We start from the raw sequence: 19,418 nt of genomic DNA, 5'->3' as shown, positions 1-19,418 counted from the left end.
TTTCAGACCATATCAGAAATTCTTGGTTTTTCGTAATTCGTGGGTGCTCTCGTAACATAACCTCCTTGAATTTTGGGAGTCCACTGTAGTAGACTTATCATTCATTTTGTTCATTTTCTACTGTTAGGCATAAACCCCAAAGTTTAGATTTTATATGCACATTGCGGTGAACATATTTGTAAATCCGTTATTTGTGTGCCCACCTGATTCTCACCCTAGAGTGGAGTCCTAGTTATGAGAGTTTGCTTCTTTATCTTTGCTTATGAAATGTACCATCCCAGATAAGCCTCTCTGAGCCTCAGTTTACTCATTTGTATGGAGACAATAAGACCTTCATGGGGTTATTTGGGGGATTCAGTGTGCTAATATTTACAATGAGTTTATTATATAATAAACATTCAGTAAATAGCAATTATTATCATTACTAGTATTATTCCATTAATATTTTTAAATTATCTTGTTATTATTAAATAATACCATTAAGGTATTATTTGATTTCAGCTGTGCAAGTTGGTTTAAATAAATTATTGTAGCCTTCTGTATAGAAAGATGTGCATGAGTCTTTTAGGGGCCAGGGGTGGAATGTTATGGCTTGTGTCTAGATGTCCCCCCAGAGCCTCATGGGGTCATAGGTGGGGCTTTTTTCAGAGGTGGCTGGATCTAGAGTGTGCAATTGATTCATGGTGGAATGCTAAGGTCAAGAGCACTAGGATTAAGGGTGAGTGGTGCCCACCTTAAGTAGTCTGGATAAAATAACAGGGGCAGAAAGACCCTATTAAGACCCCTTGTTGCTTTTGCTGTCTTGAAGCAAGCCAACTATAGACTGAAACCCCTACTAACTGTGAGCTAAATAAACCTTTTCCCCTTAAAAATAAATTATTGTCAGAATGCATGATAACATAACAGAGTTATATTTCCATGTCCCTGAAGACTTGCTTATATTATCATATTCATTACTGTGAGCAAAGAAATCTACTGAATGATAAATTCTGCAACATAGTTAACTTCACTATGTCCTGCTTATGTAGAAGTCAGTAGTTGTAACCAAATATTCCTATTTTATTTTTAGTGTCAATAAACTGCTTACATTTCCTTCAAATCTGATGGCAAGCTGAAAAATGTTACCTTTGTATTTTTGAGTTGCTGTGAGAGAACAGAAAGATTAGCATATCAGGGAGCTAGAGCAAGGAGAGAGAAATGTGGGTTTTATTCTGAGCCTGTAGATCTAAGAAGAAACTATATTTCTGAAGTTTCTAAACAAGAATTCCCATCCCCCTCTCACCATAACAGAATGAGATATTAGTTTAAAGAAATTATACTCTTTCAGTTTATGAACAAAATGATATTCTACTCTACCATATTCAAAGATGATGCTATTGTGCTGATAAGATTACAACCATGTAGAAAACAACAAGGTATGATATGTAATTAAATCAGAAGCAAGATCTTCTAGTTGATTCAGATTGGCAAATAATTTAACAAACTGAGAATATCCAGTATTAGCAAGGTTGCAAGAAAAAGGGCATTCTTGTCCCTCTGGAGGAGAATCACAATATGTAACAAAATTTTCTAAGGGCTGCTGGGCTAGAGACACAGCTCAGTGGTAAGAGTGCTTGCCTAGCATATGTAAGGCCCTGGGTTTCATCATTAGTACCACCAAAATAAATTTAAAAAGAACTCTTTACTGAGAAAATATACTTCAATGATTTCCCCCTAAGATATAAACAGATGAAAGTGTAAAGACTGATGTGTTTTTATAATGTTATTTATAAAAAGCAAAGTATTGCAAAACAAAAGCCTGACTGCCCATCAGTAGGAGCATGGCTTCAGAGACCACGGTGCATGGCCTACCGTAAAAACAGTGCTGCTCTACAGTTGTTCACATGGAAGGACAGTCATAGTGTCCAACTGAAAATGTGTCAAAGTAATGATATGTACCAGTGGTGGCCAACCTATGGCATGCATGCCACAGTGGGCTGTTTGTATCATTGGAAGCTAAAAAAGGTTAACCATCACTGACATATAGCATTGAGGAGACATGTAGGTGTGTGTGTGTGGGAGGGATTTATGAAAGTTAATGTATAAAGAAGCAAGAAAAAGCATCTATGAGCCCATCATTGAAAGAAATGTTAGTTGTTTGAACATTCTTCTTTTTTTTTTTGGTACCTGGGATTGAACTCGGGACCTGGTGGTTGAGAGGCAGGTGGCAGAACCACTGAGCTAAATCCCCAGCCCAACATTCTTTTTAATTCTTTCCTAATATACAATTGTGTATCTAAGCTTTTTTTCCATTATTGAAGAATGCTTTTTATTTTTTGGTACCAGGATAGAACTTGGGTCCTTGGGCTTGCGCAGCAAGCAGCGAAACCACTGAGCTAAATCCCTGGCATTTTTTTCCATTATCATTATGAATATTTCCCTATGTCACTAAAAACTCTTGTGTGTGTTTGTGTGTGTGTGTGTGTGTGTGTGTGTGTGTGTCTGTATGTGTTTGGTATTGGGGATTAAACTTAGGGAGCACTGATCTACATCTCCAGCCCTTTTAAAATTTTATTTTGAGATAGAGTCTCACTAAGTTGCCCAGGCTGGCCTTGGATTTTCAATCTTCCTGCCTGAGCCTCCCAAGTATAGTGGGCCCTTGACTTACAAACTCAATTTGCTCATGAGGGCTGGTTGTAACTCAAGTTGGTCAACTGAAGGCTCAGGCTCCTCCACACAGCCTTCAAAGTCTCTCTCCTGTATAGAGGCAGATCTCAGTGTCCTTAAAGAGACATTGGCCTGGGATTTATCAAGCAACCCCATATAGGGAAGGACTCTTTAAGGGTTAAATATGTATCTGAGACTATCTGGAAGCACAAGCAGCTGGCATTTGGGTCATAACTCAAGACTTTGGTTGTAAGTTAAAACTAAAATTCTGGTCATAACCCAAGTTGTTTGTATGTCAGGCTGGTTGTGACTTGAGGGTTCACTTAGCTGGATTACAGGCATGTGCCACCATGCCAGGTATTAAATATATTTTTAGTGACACAAGCCCAGTTTCTAAGAAGTAAGGTTCATTTATTCCTATATCATTTTTTTTTTTTATTCCTATATCATTTCAAGTTGAAGAACCTTTCATATGCTCAAAATAAGTTTATTACAGGAGCCCCGAGAACAATCCCTCCCCATGAGTACAGCCTCAATCTGGTCCTTTGCCAATCACCGTGACACCTCCATAACCTCAGTTTCACCACCTGCTCCACCATTCCACTGACCTCACTGGGATGAACACTATCTCGCTCTACCTTTTCACTGTTACTCATTTGCCTAATGCTCTCATTTCCAGACTAAATTCCACGACTGATTAGCTCAAATGCCCTGGTACACTCTCACATTTCCCTCCTTCTCTTTTGCTAACTGAACCCCAACTTTGGTTAAACCCAACTCTCTGCCTACTCTGTACTTCTACTCATGCAGCCAGGTGTTCAAGTCTTATTTTTATTCTTTTTCTTTTTGAGGGGGCAGGGATTGAACCCAGGGCCTCACACATGCTAGGCAAGCGCTCTCCCACTGAGCTATATCTTCGGCCCTTTCATTGTTTATTTTGTTGTTATTGTCTTGATAAGCTGCCCAGGCAGCACTCAAATTTGCAGTCCTCCTGCCTCAGCCTCCCAAAGCACCGAGCTTCAAGCCGTATTTGTAATGCTATCTGTACAGACATCCTTTGAGCACTGACTCTCTTTCTTGTTTCCCCCCAGGTGCCCATCAGTGAGCACTCTGCTGCTGTGGAGGTGTCTTGGGGTTGACCACGCTTCCTTCTCCCAGCCCAACTCGCTGGCTTGCCCTGCGCTTCCTCTTGGCTGCTTTTCTCCATTTCTTTTCTTTCCCCAACTTTCTGACATACCTTCTTGACTACTGTTTATTGACTATTGTTTTGTCTCCTTTCTCTCCTACTTACCTCTCTCCCTAGCCCCCAAAGGAACACAGAAGGAAAAGCCTGATAAAAATGACTCAGCTGTGGGTAGAGCAGCAGGGGCCTGGTGCTCCTGCCCTTGCCTCTGTTGTGTAACCTTGGGCCAGCCACTTTACTTCTCTGGTTCTCAGCTTCCTCCCTATTCAACAAGGCACATTCATTGGGATAAACATGGAGATCATTTTACTCAGCTCTTACAACAACATAATTCTGAAAATTCAAGAAACAGAAACTTGGTAAACAATGCCACTCCCCTGCTTTCCTCTTAATCCCATTCCCTTTCCATCACCACGCTAAGATAATGTCAACCAGCTGGTGCGTATCAGCATTGTTATTTTAGTGCTCAAACTCTCCTTGGCCCATCCTTGCATCCCACCTGGTAACCATCATGGAATCTAAACACTCACCGTGAACTTCTCATACAGCTCATAAGTCAGGAGGGGGTTGGGCAACTCCCGGAAGTAGAGCTTGCAGAGGGAGCCCACACAGTGGATGTCCTGCAGGTACACTTCCCTCGTCAGATCTGGGCACTGATCAGAGCCGAACTCTTGCCTGAAACAACACAGACGGAGACATAACAATCCCAGGGAGCCGGCTCAGGGGTAAAAAGACCCCGAAGGACTCATCAGACCGCATTTTTGACCTTGATGCTACTCAGGGACAAGGGAGCCACAGGAAGACTCTCACTTAAGGTCTGAGTCTTCTTTGCAAAATCTGCTGTGATTAGAAAGACATAAAATTCATCTACAAGTAGATTCTTTGTGGCACTATATTACAGCATTGGTTATGAACATTGGGGAAATATGAAAACAGTTGGCCGAGAAAGCCTATTGAGGTTTTTTTCAGTTTTTCCGAAACATTGCTCAAAAATGAGATTCTCTTTTGTACAAGAGAGACCAAAACCAGGGTGAGTGAGATTGTTACCAGGCATACCCACATATTACAATAGCAGCACACTTGTATCTGGAGTCTCAAACCCCAGGACAGGGAGTTTTCATCAACAATCTCTGATGCTCCATGTGCCCATGCAGGCTGCCTGATGGTGGCTCCCACAGGGTAGAGGAGCTTAGAAATGTTTTAAGGAAGGTGTGGTGGGATGTCTGGGGACATCAGCTGAGGCTGGGCCTGGATTTGTGTTAGAACATGTTTCCCATTCTACCACCTCAAGTTAAACATCTGTTTAATAAATGATAGACTTGAACTGCAAAGTGGAAGTTAAGTTTCTTGAGAGTATTCACATGGTCAGCAAGCTGGTGCCAAAGTCAACAGGACTCACAGAACCAGGGTTTGCAAAAGAGTCCATGCCCATTGTGCGCTCTGGCTCTCGCCTTTGTAAGAAGGGGCAGGGTGGAGTTCCCTGATGCTGCCGGAATCTGAGGCAGCTTGACATGGCCTTGAAAAGATAGCTATGCCCTGGCTTCAATAATTCACAGCTTGCTAGGTCTGCCCCTCCCCCTTTTTCTTTCTGGTACTGGGAATTGAACCTAGGGCCTTTGTACTAAGCAACATCTCCAGCTCTTTTTTTTTTTTTTTTTTTGATATAATATTTCTCTAATTACTAACTTTCCCAGGCTGGGCTCAAATTTGCAATCCTTCTGCCTCAGCCTCCTAGAGTGCTGGGATTCCAGGTGTGCACCACTGCACCTGGCCAGGTGCATGATTTTCTAAGGGAGCAGAACATTCATTTATTTAGCTCAAAATTTCCCTCCCCAAGGCTAAATCCAGGTCTTAAATGAAAAAGAATTTGCCTCCACTCCAGTCTTTCCAGGGTATCGTCTCAGTGTGGTACATCTCAGAGCCATTCAGTAGCCAGCATGGGGCATTTACTTTGGCTGGCGTGTGGAAGGTCCTAGATTCTATCCCCAGAGCCGGAAAAAAAGATACACTCTAAAAATGGCGCACTAGCAAATTAGTAAAATTATGTAAACACAAATTTATTAAAATCTATGTTTACAACATACATTATTTTTCTTAACAGTCACCACTTCCCCAGGAGTGAAAGCAAGCTTTAATCCTTTGGCATAATGTAACTGCAAGTGAGATTTGGAGGGGAGGGGCAGAAATCAAATAGGAGGAAGATGGAAAATTATCAGCATCATCTATTAAATTTTACATATTAACTATGATAAGAATGTTTTTATTATTATAAAAGTCTACATTTATAAATAAAGAACATATAATAAACATATAAAACTAACAAATTATGTTCTTTTGGGTGTTAAAAATAATATGCAAAACACATAAACCTATTCCTCTAGTCATAGGAAAGCTATTTTATATTCTCTCTCTTTCTCCTCACATACATTTGTTTTGTGTAATGGTTTTTGCTGTCTTAATTTCATGTGATGGAAATTTCACCCAAATGTTTCAGGCAAATCCCTAGAACTGGAGACAGTTCATCTATCCATAAATTTTTAAATACTAGCATCAATCAGAGAAATGAGGGTCCACAAGACCTCTGATTCCTTGACTAGATGAAATATCCAATGTGCCACAGGAAAGCTCCCAAGAACCTCGGAGTTCTGAGTTCTGAACTATGCAAGGGACTTCATCTACCTGTTTTCCTTAGTTGTAACTTAGATCATTGTATTAAATCAAATCCCCCACAGGAGGATAAACCTGGAGTGAGATGAGAAGCAGATTAAAAGCCTACAGGAGCTTTTGTTGGAAGGAATCACGTCAGGCTGAGCGCCTTCTCACTCTATTAAGAACAATCAGCCATCTGAAAACAGCCCTCTGACCTCTACTGCCACTTTTCCCTTCCCTTCTGGGTTTTGGTATTGGGAACCCTGCCGATGGAGGGGTGGACAGAGCAAGGGTCCCAGAAGATTTCTCCTCAGTTCTTTTCTCTTACCTTAGTCGCTGTATGTTTGAGGTGACCCCTGAAAGTCGATAGATTCCATCCACAATGCCGTGAGTCTCAATAAATTCTGCACAGCTCTTCAAAACATATGGAACTATGTAAAGGAAAAGAAAAAGCAATAAAGTATTAGATGTAAAGCTCGCTGTCCTTAAAAAATCTAGGTGGTGGTGCACACCTGTAATCCTAGAATTTGGGAGGCTGAGTTAGGAGGATCATCCTGAGTTTGAGGTCATCTTGGGATACATAGTGAGTTCAAGACCAGCCTGGACTATATAGTGAGAACTTGTCTCAAAAAACCCAAACAAATAAGTAAAGAAATATAAAAAAATTCACGTACTTCAAATAAATATAAATATTGAATTCACATGAGTTACAAGTAGAAACAATTACTTAATTGGTAGGTGATGTTTCTTTTGTGTTTTAAAAAATCAGAGTTTTGATAAAGTTTTAAAAAAAATAATTTAAGGGCTGGGGATTTAGCTCAGTGGTTCTGGCGCCTGCCTCAAAAGCACAAGGTCCTGATTTCGATCCCCGCTACAAAAAAAAAAAAAAAATTTAAAATATAAGCAAAAACTTAGATTTTTGAAACCAGCAGTGATTTTTGAAATCCACAATTCACTGTCCTTCTTTTGCTAGTTTTCTAGGTGTGATTTCCTGACCTGAGGTAAAAAGCAATAAAGATAGGTAGAAAGGAGATGAAGAAAATAATATTTTAAAAATTGTACTTTAGTTGGGTGTGGTGGCACATGCCTATAATCCCAGCACTTGGGAGGCTGAGGCAAGAAGATCACCAAAAGTTTGAGGCTAGCCTGGGCTAAACAGTGAGTTCAAGACCAGTCTGAACTACATTGTGAGACCCTGTCTCAAACAAACAAACAAACAATGCTTATAAGAAGACAGCAAACTTCAGGACCCAAAGTTACCCAAGGTTCTCCATATCCATACTATCTAGGATCATTTATGTTTCTTTTCTTCCAGGCCTGTCACACGCCAAATCCCTTAAAGATATTTTAAATCCACAAATCAACTCAGTTGATAAGGCAGAAGGCAGAAATACAATGGTCTGGGCTCCCACCTTTCTCCTTTAAAATGGGCTGTGCTTTCCCCTGTGAAATGAGCCCTTTCCTTTATTCCTGAGGGTAGATGAGCTATCATTTTTCTCCTGTAAACCAAGCCCAAACTTTGTATAGATTCACAAATTCCACAGATTTCATCACCCCTAAATAAGTAAATATCCTCAGTTCCACTTTGAGTGTGTACTTTAAATTCTGCCCAATAAATCCCTTTATGCCTTTTACTGATGAATGGTGAAACTTTTTTTTTTTTTTTGGTATCAGGTATCAAACTCAGGACCTTGCACTTGTGATGCAGGTGGTGGCACTACTGAGCTAAATCCCTGGCCTGAAAATTCTTTTCCTGTGACAGAAGTCAGCGAACCTGCAACCTGTCCCATGGGACAGATGAGTCAGGGTTCCCCAGCTCTGCTTTGGGGACCTCCTCACACCTGGTCTGGTATCAGGTCTCCATGAGAGCAGTCAATGGGGCTTTGGTATGGAGCAGCCCAAGCTCAGATAGAATCTGCAGGTGCTCCTGGGCTCTAGCGGTGTCTCAGGTGCATGAGCCAGTGCATCCCCCAACACACACTCAGTCATAGGTCTTAGATCTAGGTGTCCCCTGAAGCCTCATGCACTCACAGGCGGGACTTTTAGAAGGTGGTTGGATCATGTGTGACACTGGATTAGTCCTCTGATGGGTTTATAGCTGGGTGTGATGTTGGGAGGTGAAGCCTGATGGGAAGAGGTGGGTCACTGTGGGCGTGGCCTGGAAGATGACATGTATATGTATATCCTTTCTCCTCCCTTGACGGCTCTCTACCTCCTGGCATGCCATGAGCTCTTTCTCCTCTGCCATGCTACCCTGCCTTGGAGCCAGCCAGCTCTGGACTGAAACCTCTACAAACTGTGAGCTGAGTAAAGCTTTCCTCCTTTAATTTGTGGGTGTTGGGTATTTCATCCCAGCAATGAGAAAGTAACTAAGACATACTGATTCATTAATGCTTATTCCACATGCTCATGCCTACACACAATTCCAATAGGACTGCACCTTTATGAGAGTAGATGCTAGGTGTTCAAATTCAACTGGATTTATTCTTAATGGTACTGAGCATTGAACCCAGGGCCCATATTACATCCTCAGCCTTTTGTTTTGTTTTGTTTTGTTTTTAATTTTTAATTTTGAGCCAAGATTTCACCAAGTTGCTAAATTGCCCGGGCTGGGCTTGAACTTAGGATCCTCCTACCTCAGTCTCTCCAAGTGCTGGGATTGTGGGCATGCACCACCACACTCAGCTGAAATTCTTTATTACAGCACTTCCTCAGCACACTCTCCCCTTGAAGTCTTCAAATAACTGTGATTTCAGGAGTTAAACTGGGCATGGTGGTGCACACCTGTAATCCTTGCACTTGGGAGGCTGAAGCAGGAGGATTGCCATGCATTCAAGGCCAGTCTGAACTATACTGGGCAAGTGCTCTACCACTGAGCTACATCCCCAAACATCCATTCATTTACGAGATAAGGTCTTGCTAAGTTGCCCAGTATTCATAAGGCCCTGGGCTCCATTTCCCAGCACCTTTCCCCCTAAAAGCTGTGGATTTAAAGAATCTTTATAAAGAACATTCCAGAGCGGGACATAGTGGCACATATCTGTAATCTCAGCACTGAGGCTGAGACAGGAGAATCTTGAATTCAAGGCCAGCCTGTGCTACACAAGGAGGCCCTGTCTTAAAAATACCAATACTAATACTAATAATGATGATAAATTAACAAAAATAAATAACACTCCAGAAAAGGGCCAGGGCTGGGTCACCAACCTGTCCCCCTCCTGGTTTCAGAGTTCTCAGTAGCAGCCCCTCAGGCTCTGTTTGCTTTAAAGGTGGGAAAAACACATTCCATTTACTCTGGCTTTGGTACAGAGGCCCTGGAACCTCTTGTCCACAGCTCTGTTTAAGCAGGTGGTGATACTAAAACAACCTGAGGGAAGAGGGCCTGGTCACAGGCCCTGTGGAGATTAGCTTTCCTGGATTCGCCTCTTGGGCTTCTGGAGGGCAGGGGATTCTCCATCACAGTCCATAAGGGGAAAGGATTTGTGGCATCTCCATGTGATTATCTAGAGCTGTGGTTCTCAGGCTCTGTCCTGTACCAAGTGCCCCAGCCCCAGCATCTTCCAGGTGATTCTGGTGTACTTCAAAGTTGCAAAACCACCCATTGAGACTAGGGCTTCTCAGACTTTGATGTGCATAAAAATCACCTTCAGAATCTTGTTAACATGCGTATTCTAACTCAGTAGGAATGTGGGTAGAATTTGCATGTCTAACAAATTTCCAGGTGATTGGGAAAGGCCAACTTGTAGCCCACACCGAGGGCAGCGAGGGGCTACAGAGAATTTATTTATTTTTTTGGTACTGGGAATTAAACTTGGGACCTTGCACTTTCAAGGCAGGCAATGGAACCGCTGATCTCAATCCCTGCCCATAAGAGTTTATTTTTAAAGTCAAGATTCTTTAGACTACTGTTCTAAGGTCCATCCAGACTGGAAATACCGTGGGATTCTTGACAGGGTAGCAGCTTGATACAAAATAGCTGCATAGTGATAAAGGGAAAGAAAGCTTCCATTGTCAACCTAGGCATGGGAAGGAGTGATGCTGGGGGTCCGAGTCACAGAGCTAGTTCTGTGGGATTTATCCCAGTCCAACAACTTTGAAGTCTCCTCCTACAGAGGTACACGCAGCTGCTGATTATATCACTGTGCGACCTCTTCTAATTGTTCCACCCTTTTTTTTTTTTCTAGATCAGTAATCTTTAATTTTAATCTAAGCATAAAATACATCTTGAGGTGGTCTCGGATGAAAAAGAAAATCTTGCCTTTGATTTTAACTTTATAGTCTAAGAAACGGTATCAAGTCCTTTTTCTCATTTGATCTAAGACATTTTGCACTTACTAATAATTTGGGTCACTGCTCAATTGCTAACCTCTTCAAGGGTCCAGTGCAGAAAATGCCAGCAGTCGAGTGCCTTTCTCTGAGCCTCCTGCACCTCCCCAGTCATAACACTGACTTGACAAACTGCCTCACTTCCTCTTGGCTGGGATCTGATCAGATCTGGAAACAGGTTGGAGCAAGCACAGTTCTATTTGGTCCTTCCGGTCATGCCGCCACACCCTCTCACAGTGCATTAAATTCCATTTGTGGAGGCACTCCCTTCTTCTCATTCTGGATTTTGATCTGGACTTCATTCCTGTCTGGGTCCTGCATTCCTGACCTTCAAAACTCTGTAAAGTCCAATGGTGCTTAGTGTACGAGGAATACAACTCAGCAATCACAAGGGCTGATATGCATACAAGAGCATCTCAGAGACATTAGGCTGGGTGATAGAGGCTGGCCCAGAAAAGATTCAGAGTCCTTCATTATTCTAGGTCATCGGGGCAGAACTTCCTAGGTGTTTCCCCTAAAAGAATCTAAGCATGAAGCCAGGTGTGGTGGTGCACACTTGTAATCCAGCATAGTGGGAGGCTGAAGCAAGAGGATTGCAAGTTCATCCAGCCTGGGCAACTCAGTGACTTAGCAAGACCTTGTCTCAAAAGAAAAATAATCAAAAAGGTCTGGGGATGTATCTCAGTACAAAGGCCCCAAGTTCAATCCCCAGTAACAGAAGGGAAAAAAAAAAGGACTAAGAGCTGCCACAAGGGCACCCTGTGGCTTCAGGCTCTGCAGCCCCTCCCCTGTGTCCTGTGCATGTCTCACGTTTTCATCTCCTCTGCCCCATGTCTCTGTTCCTGATCCTTCCACCCTCTGTGCCGCTCTCCCTGTCTAGGGACGACTGTCCGCTCCCATTTCTCTCTGATTATCCTTCAGCTGTTTTTAACTCCCTCCTGACCTAATTAGAATGAAAGAAAAATCTAAAAATGTATAGCATTTGTTTAACAAAGTACAGCAAAATATTTGTTCTGAAAAGAACAAATTAACTACTTTCTAATTTTGCAAGGAAAAAAATTTTTTAAATATGTTGGAACTTACAGCTTGTCTTCTTTTAAAGTTTTTCTTTTTAAAGGCAAATTTTAAAACTTGAGATATAATTCAAATACTATAAAATCTCCTCTTTTAAAGTGTACCATGACATGATTTTTAGTATATTTACAAGTTAAGCGATGATCATACTAATTGCAGAACATTTTCTTCACCCTCCAAAGAAACCCAGTACTCATACTCACCATCTGCCCTCCCCTTTCTGTAGCCCCCAGCCACTTTCTGTTTCTATGGCTTTGCGTGTTCTTGACAGTTCACATAAACGGAATCTTAGAGTACATGACTGATTTCTTCCACTTAGCCTGATGTTTTCAAGGTCCATTCATCTTATAGTATGTGTTAGTACTTTATTCACTTTTATGGCTGAATAATATTCCAGATAAATTCCTCATTTTATTGCTCTATTTTTCAGCTGATGGAAATTTGAGTTATTTCTACTCTTTGGCTAATGCTGCTATGAACCTTCATGCACAAGTTTTTGTGTGGACATATGTTTTCAATTTCCTTGGTTATATATCCAAGAGTGAGTGGCTGGGCCACATGATAACTCTGTTTAAACTTTTGAGGAACTGCCAAACTATTTTCCAAAGCATCTGTGCCATTTGACATTCCCACCAGCCAAATGAGTGCTCCATTTTTTTTCACCAACCTGCCAATGCTTCTTGTCTATCTTTTTTATTATAGCCATCTTAGTGGGTGTGAATTAGTGTTTACTATGGTTGTGATTTGCATTTCTCTGGTGACTAGTAATGTTGAACATCTTTTCATGTGCTTATTGGCCATTTGTGTATCTTGTTTGGAGAATATCTGTTCAGATCCTTTGTTCACTTTTAGTGTTACTTGCTATTTTTGTTTTGTTGTAAGAGTTCTTTATATATTCTGAATACTAGGCCCTTACCAATATATGATTAGCAAATATTTTCTCCCATAGCATGGTTTGTCTTTTTACTTTTTAAACAATATTTAACTTTAATTAATTGACATAAACCTTGTACATATTTATGGTGCTCTTTGCAGCATAGAAGTTTTACATTTTAATGAAGTCAAATACATCTACTTTTTCTTTTGTTGCCTTGTTTTTGGTATCAGGAGAAATGCTTATTTCTTGTACATATTGTCCATATCTTTTGGTTCTTTATTATTCATATGCATAAAATGATACTATAAGTAATGCAACTTTTTCTTGTTGTTATAAATTGGAACATGTAAATCCAAAAGAGTATTGTTTTTTAGCAAACCAAGCCATTATCTAGCTCAAAACATTTCTAGAACCTTCAGGACTTGCTAGTTAGAAGTCGTACCCATTTGGCCCCACAAAGAACTTGAGCAGAACCTTTTCCCAGGAGAACACTAGGAGGGAAAGGGGGAGGCATGTTAATACTTCTCTCATTTTCTCTCTAGGTTCAAAGCAATTATTTTAGTATTGTTTCACTTTCCAGTTCATTTCAAGGAAGACGGTTTTAGTTCAGTTTCCTCTTTCATTCCTACAGATAAGTACTACATTCTACCTTTTGAAAACAGATTTGACTGTGTTATTCTCCTGCCTAAACACTTCCCAAGTTTCTTATTACCAATACATTAGAGTCCAAACTGTTGCGTGAGGCCTGTGAGGTCCTGTCCAATCTGACTACACTCCATCTTGCTAGTCTCATCACTGGATTCTGGGCTGCACCCCCAGGTTTACTGGGCCCTGAACTCACAGAACAACATGCCGCTTCCGATGACTTGGCTCTGAACTACATCCTTCCCTGGCTTTGCAGGGACTTCAGTGCCAGAGCCCACTGCCTCTTCTCCACTAGAAAACTCCTTTCCCTTGTCTTTCAACTTCTCTCTAAAGCCTTCCTCTGGTAGAACCAGCCATCCCATTTGTGGCACTCCTGCTAAGAAGATGAAGGAGGAGGAGGAAAAAGAGGAAGAGGAAGAAGAAAGATATGTACCTTTGTATATGCATTCAGTATCTATGGGAGGATGTAAAAGAAAGTAAATTCAGTTGCCTACAGGAAAAGAAACTGGAGAACTGGGGCTAGAGCTATGAGTAGAAGGGAGACGTCTCACTGTATATTCTTTTGTACTTTTGAATTTTGAACTGTAATAATTACTACCTTTTCCAAAAAATGTTCATAAATTCAATCCTGAAAAGCGCACAGAGCTTACTCTGTGTCCAGTGCCAGGCGTAAGGTGTCATTGGTTTCGATGTTGCCTACATTAGTACTCATTGAGTCCCGTGGAATAGCACTACATCTTATTCATATGGCATAGTTTTGAAAACACAAGCTCCATGAATTTGTGCTGTTCTGTGAGTCCAGGGCCAAGCAGTCCTTGGGTGGGAGAGGCACAGAGTCCAGTGACAAAACTGTCAAGATGGATTGTCCTCTTGAAATGTTTTGCTGAATAGGAGATTGGTCCTTTTCTTCCAGGTGGGTTTTCTGTGCTCCACTGATATCTGCATCCTTCAAAGAAGAAAACACTTAACTGTATGTCAGGCACTGCTCTAGGTGGCTTGATGCTTGTTTATTTTGCTGCACTCTCCAACCACAGTCAACCCATGAAACAGGTAAAATTATCTCCATTCTGAAAATGTGAAAGCCGATTCTCAGTGAGACTAGGTAAGTTGCCCAACATCACACAGCTAGTAAGTGCCAGAGCTGGGATCCAAATCCAGCTTCGTGTGACTCCAAAGCTTATGCTTTTTCCATACCACCAACAATGGAGAACAGGAAGAGCCCTGGGCTCTACCTGCTCTGAATCACGGCCTCTGGTCGGAAGGGCAGGTCCTGTGAGTTGGTGGCCATCTAGGTAGGCACAATCTGAGGCCAGTGGACTGGTTCCTTGCACTTGGTTGCCAAAATGCTGAAGTTCTCCCAGTGCAGGCCCTAAGACTAGGAGTATAACAAATTCATCTTAAAGCTCCTTTTGAAAAGGTTACAAAAGAAACATATGTTGATTTAAAAAAATGAAAAAGACACACAAATGTAGAGTTCAGAATGACCTTTCCCCATGTAGTAAATGGCAAAGAGTGACACACACTGGAATGGTAGTAGTTACCTTTAGGGCGTAGACAAGTAACGATTTTGGTTTTCTTTATACTTTTGCTTTCCTGAATTTTCTGTGTAGGGATAGAGTAAATTTACTCTTTTTAAAAACAAGATTTTTAAAAAACAAATTTTATTAAAGAAGCCAGAGGGTTTTGTGAAATCAGTGAAGCAACTTCTAAATGTTTGCTTAAGTCCTTTCCAGTTATCTTATGGAGGTAATTACCCCTGGAGTAACAGGAATATTTGCCTAACCTGTTGGCTTGGGTAGCTGAGGACTAGCTCTGCTACCCTGTTGAGTCAGGCTCTTAAGGGCAGACCATATCCTGGAGCTTTTGCCCCTAGGCTTCAGGTCCAAGGGTGCCATTGGGCCCCTCTCTTCTTCACTTTCAGACTCTCAGATGCCATGTGAAGTCAGTGTCTGTCAGTGTCCAGGTCCTTTGGGTCCACATTCTGATTGTCACTCCCTTGGGTCTGTGCCAACAATGCAGTCTCCTTCCTGGTGACAGTTCTCCTGCCAGAGAAGATGTTCTAACATTCTAGCTTGAAGAGCAAAATGGTGCCTAATATCCTTGTCCTCAAGAAACCAAGATGGAGATACACTATGATGATTTCTCCTGGGTGCTGGCCCCTGAGTTATTCATGTTTTATCCATTAGTTGCACGCAAGCAATCCTCAGCACCACCTCATGAGGAGGTATTTATCCCTCCCTGCTAGATAAATAGAAAAAACTGAAGCTGGGGGCAGGACGTGTGTAAGTAACTCGGCCAGTATGAAAACATCAAGCAAAATATGTTAAGGGCCCTAGACAGGCACAAAAAAATGTGCCTTTAAAAAAGATTATACACATGCTTAGAATCAACAAATGGAATCATATCAAATTAAAAAGCATCTGCACAGCAAAGGAAACAACCAAAAGAGTGAAGAAACAACCTACAGAATGGGAAAAAAATTTTTATCAGCTATTCCTCAGAGGAATAACATCTAGAATACACAAAGAACTCAAACAAATTAGACGCCCCAAAATAAAAGACCCAATCAAAAAATGTGCAACCAAAATGAATAGACATTTCTCAGAAGTATAAATGGCTGATAAATACATGAAAAAATGTTTGACAGTGTAGGTCACTAGAGAAAAACAGCTTAAAACTACACTGAGATACCATCTTACTCCAGAAAGAATGGCTATCATCAAAAAATCTAATAATAACAAATGCCTGTGAGGATGTTAAAAAGGGGAAAAGGAACTCTTCTACATTGTTGGTGGAGATGTAAACTAGTATAACCACTGTAGAAATCAGTATGGAGATTCCTCAAAAAAGTAAACATACAAATTCCATTTGACCCAGCTATTCTCCTTCTAGGTATCTTCCCCAAAGAGTTAAAATTACAGGGATACGTGCATTCCCATGTTTAAAGCAGCAGAACAATTTATAATACCTAGATCTTGGAAACAGCATATATGCCCATCAATAGATGAATGGATAAGGAAAATGTGGTATTCATACACAATGGAATGCTACTCTTCCACAAAGAAAGGTAAAGTTGAGGCATTCCTAGGTAAATGGATGCAACTTGAGAGTATAATGGTAAGTGAATTAAGTCAGACACACAAGCTTAAATATCATATGGTTTCTCTTATATGAGATAATTGATATATATACTAATAAAGAGCAAAATAGAAGACAGATAAATAAGAAGTAGGGAGAAGGTCAAATAATTCACCAAATTACCTACTTCATTATTCAAAAATATTTTAATATATATGCTAATTTGTTTCTTTTATCCTACTAGTTTCTCTTAGTTTGTTGAAAAGAAAGTTTTGTGCTATTATCTGTTTCTTCTTTGTAAGAGAAAATCTGTTTTGTCTATGTCGAGTAACTACTTTGAAGATAAAGATACATGGTGTATTAACTATTGTTACTCTCTTGTTATGAAATTTTGTTTTTTTTGCATAAAATAAATAAAATCTTTAAAATGAGCTAGAAAAGATTATTCACATGGTGGGGTGGGAGGGAGTTAGGTGGAGATTTTCTCAAAAAGAACAGAAATTGTGTGCATTTATAGAGTGCGAACCACATTAGAGAGGGCTGAAACAGGACCCTCTTGCTGAGGGGCTTGCAGTGTTGTCAGATCAAGGCTGTGCCAAAGAACTCTGAGACTGGTGCACTGGGATGTGTTGAGAGGACAGATTCGATGTCATCAGATATGATATAGACTATGATCTATGCAGAGTGCCTAATTAAGTGCCTGGCATACAATAAGCACTCAGAAAATGTCACACACTTTCTGGTAGCATGGGGAACAGAGAATGGTTTCAACGAGGTGGAAAAACAAGAAATAATGTGAATTCCAGGAATGCTGACTAGACTAGTCCGGTGGAAGAAAACTGCTCAGATAAATTGGGGGATTTTAAAATAATGACCTAGGAAGATTGCATTCTGTCTTGATCTCTGCTGCCAGGTAAAATTTCCTAAAACATTGCTTTGATGATAAAGGCCCCGTATGCTGAAACACTTAACATTTCCCTTATTGCCTGTAGAGTAGTAATGCCCAACCCAGGCAGCTGCCTCCTGAGGGTGAAGCAACAGAGTTCGTCTCCTGGAAGGAAACAGTCTTTTAAGAAAGGTTGTGGGAAATTTGGAGGAAAAGATCTGGCACAAACACATCACACCCCAAACAAAAATATACAGTGTTTTCTACGGTCAGTGTTGAGGATCACCTAAGATTAGTCAAGGATACAAGGGGTGAGAAGAAGGCCCCTCTTTTCTACCCATCGCCTGACATTTCTTTAGGAAAGTTAAGAGCCTTTCCGATGCTGAGCTGGTGTAGGGTGTTGGAAGTTTCTGGACCACACATCATCAGTGGGCCGATGAGTCCAGGGGAACAGCCCAGGAGGGACTAAGGTGTGATGAGTCTGTGAACAGCAAACAAGCTGCAGAAAGCCTACATAGTCCAGGGCTTAGAGCTGCCTCATTCAGTACATGGAAACTGTACAGGAGTTTGGTGTCCCGCTGATGAAATCGGAGGCTGCCAAGCTCTGTGTAATTTATAAAGCCCTTCTTGGGTTCATCCTCCCTACTGTCACCACAGAGAAGCTGTGTTCTCAGAGGATTTGTAAGGCAGATATCTCTCACTCCAGGGGTCTGCTCATGGAGGATGGAGAGAGTCAACCCTCAGGACATTCCCAGGCTCAAAAGTGGGGAGCAACAACAAACCATTCAAAATTAGCTAACTCTCAACCAACTGCAGAAAGAGCACAGTCAGTGTGAATCACCTGATTGAGATTTATTTGCTGGAGGAGCAGCTTTCTTGTCACCTGCAATGTGAGATGTCCCCAAAGGCAGCCCTTGAGTGGGAATGGAGGATGCCCACATATGTCTTGCTCCACAGAGTCTTGGAGAGAAGGTTCAGGAACTAAGCAGGCTAACGAGAGATAAAGTAGGAAAATAAACCTGTGTCTAGAACCACATGCGTACTGAACACCAGTCACTTTAAGAATGAGAACTATGTAAGTTTTTTTCTCCTCTGAGTGTGTCCAGTGCGCCTACATTTTGTATGTCTTGAGGAGAGCCATAAGGATGGTCTGATCAGATGCTCTGTGGAATCCCAGGCTTGACCATCATTATTTCATTCAGTTCTTAACAACCTCGAGGTGTAGAGATTACTATTCCTATTTTCTAGGTGAGAAGGGAAGATTCAGTGTGGCTAGATGACTTGTCCTAGGTTAAACAGCCAGTGACAGAGCTGGGGTACAATCAGAAGTTAGGTCTGAATCCAAAGTCCATGCCCTTTTATAAGGATCACCTCCTCACTAGAGAAACCAAGGCAGACCAAGGCTGAAGAAGACCAGAAAGAAAGCAGCAGGACACAGAGGTGATTTCACGTCTAAAAGCAGTTTAACACTGGAGAAGGATTTATATAAGGAATGAAGAAGGATAAATCCTGGTCCTGTCCTACAGGTATTAGAGTTTAGACATTGAGGAATGTAACTCTCCTTTCTGAATTGTCTCAGGGTAGAAATTAAGACTGCATATCAGATCCTCATTCCTACTGGTTCTGGTTTACATCCAAGTCTTCCAAGACAAAATATTAGAGTTATTTTCTTGGCTAGTTTCATTTTTGTTTTGCATTTGGCTTCTTCATAACTCCCCAACTCATCCCACCCATAGGAACAGAAATTTGTGTTAAATAAAATACAAACTTCAACCTCAGAAGTTTATACATATCTCCTTTGGTATGGCTGGACTCCCACTAACCCCAACACTACTTTATTTTATGGAAACCTGATCCCTCTAGAGACTTAGCTGTACATGGTGCTTGGTTCATCTGAAGGTCCTGCCCCTGACTCATATGTTCATGCCTTTCCCTTGCTTATCATAGCCTCTGGTTTCCTGGGCAGTACAGCTTCCTAAAGTTTCCAACCCATGGTACCATGGCTTCTTCTCATCTGTGCTTTTCTAAAATCAGTTTTGCTGGTGGGAGATGGG

The 19,418-nt window shown here is 41.3% G+C and overlaps 1 protein-coding gene across 1 annotated transcript in view; it reads right to left on the bottom strand.

Moving 5' to 3' along the window:
• Positions 1–19,418, bottom strand: part of Arhgap31 (Rho GTPase activating protein 31) — a 120,737-nt gene that overhangs the window by 49,490 nt on the left and 51,829 nt on the right. The window contains exons 2-3 of the mRNA XM_004835673.4: positions 6,807–6,909; positions 4,360–4,504 (exon numbers count right to left, since the gene is read on the bottom strand). Of these exons, the coding sequence (XP_004835730.2) occupies positions 4,360–4,504; positions 6,807–6,909 (248 nt within the window). The remainder of the gene's footprint in view (positions 1–4,359; positions 4,505–6,806; positions 6,910–19,418) is intronic.

Source organism: Heterocephalus glaber, unplaced genomic scaffold, assembly GCF_053883595.1.
Source record: "Heterocephalus glaber isolate CG9 unplaced genomic scaffold, H.glaber_assembly_v1.0 deba00000122, whole genome shotgun sequence".
NCBI lineage: Eukaryota > Metazoa > Chordata > Mammalia > Rodentia > Bathyergidae > Heterocephalus > Heterocephalus glaber.
This window is presented reverse-complemented; position numbering and strand designations above follow the sequence as displayed.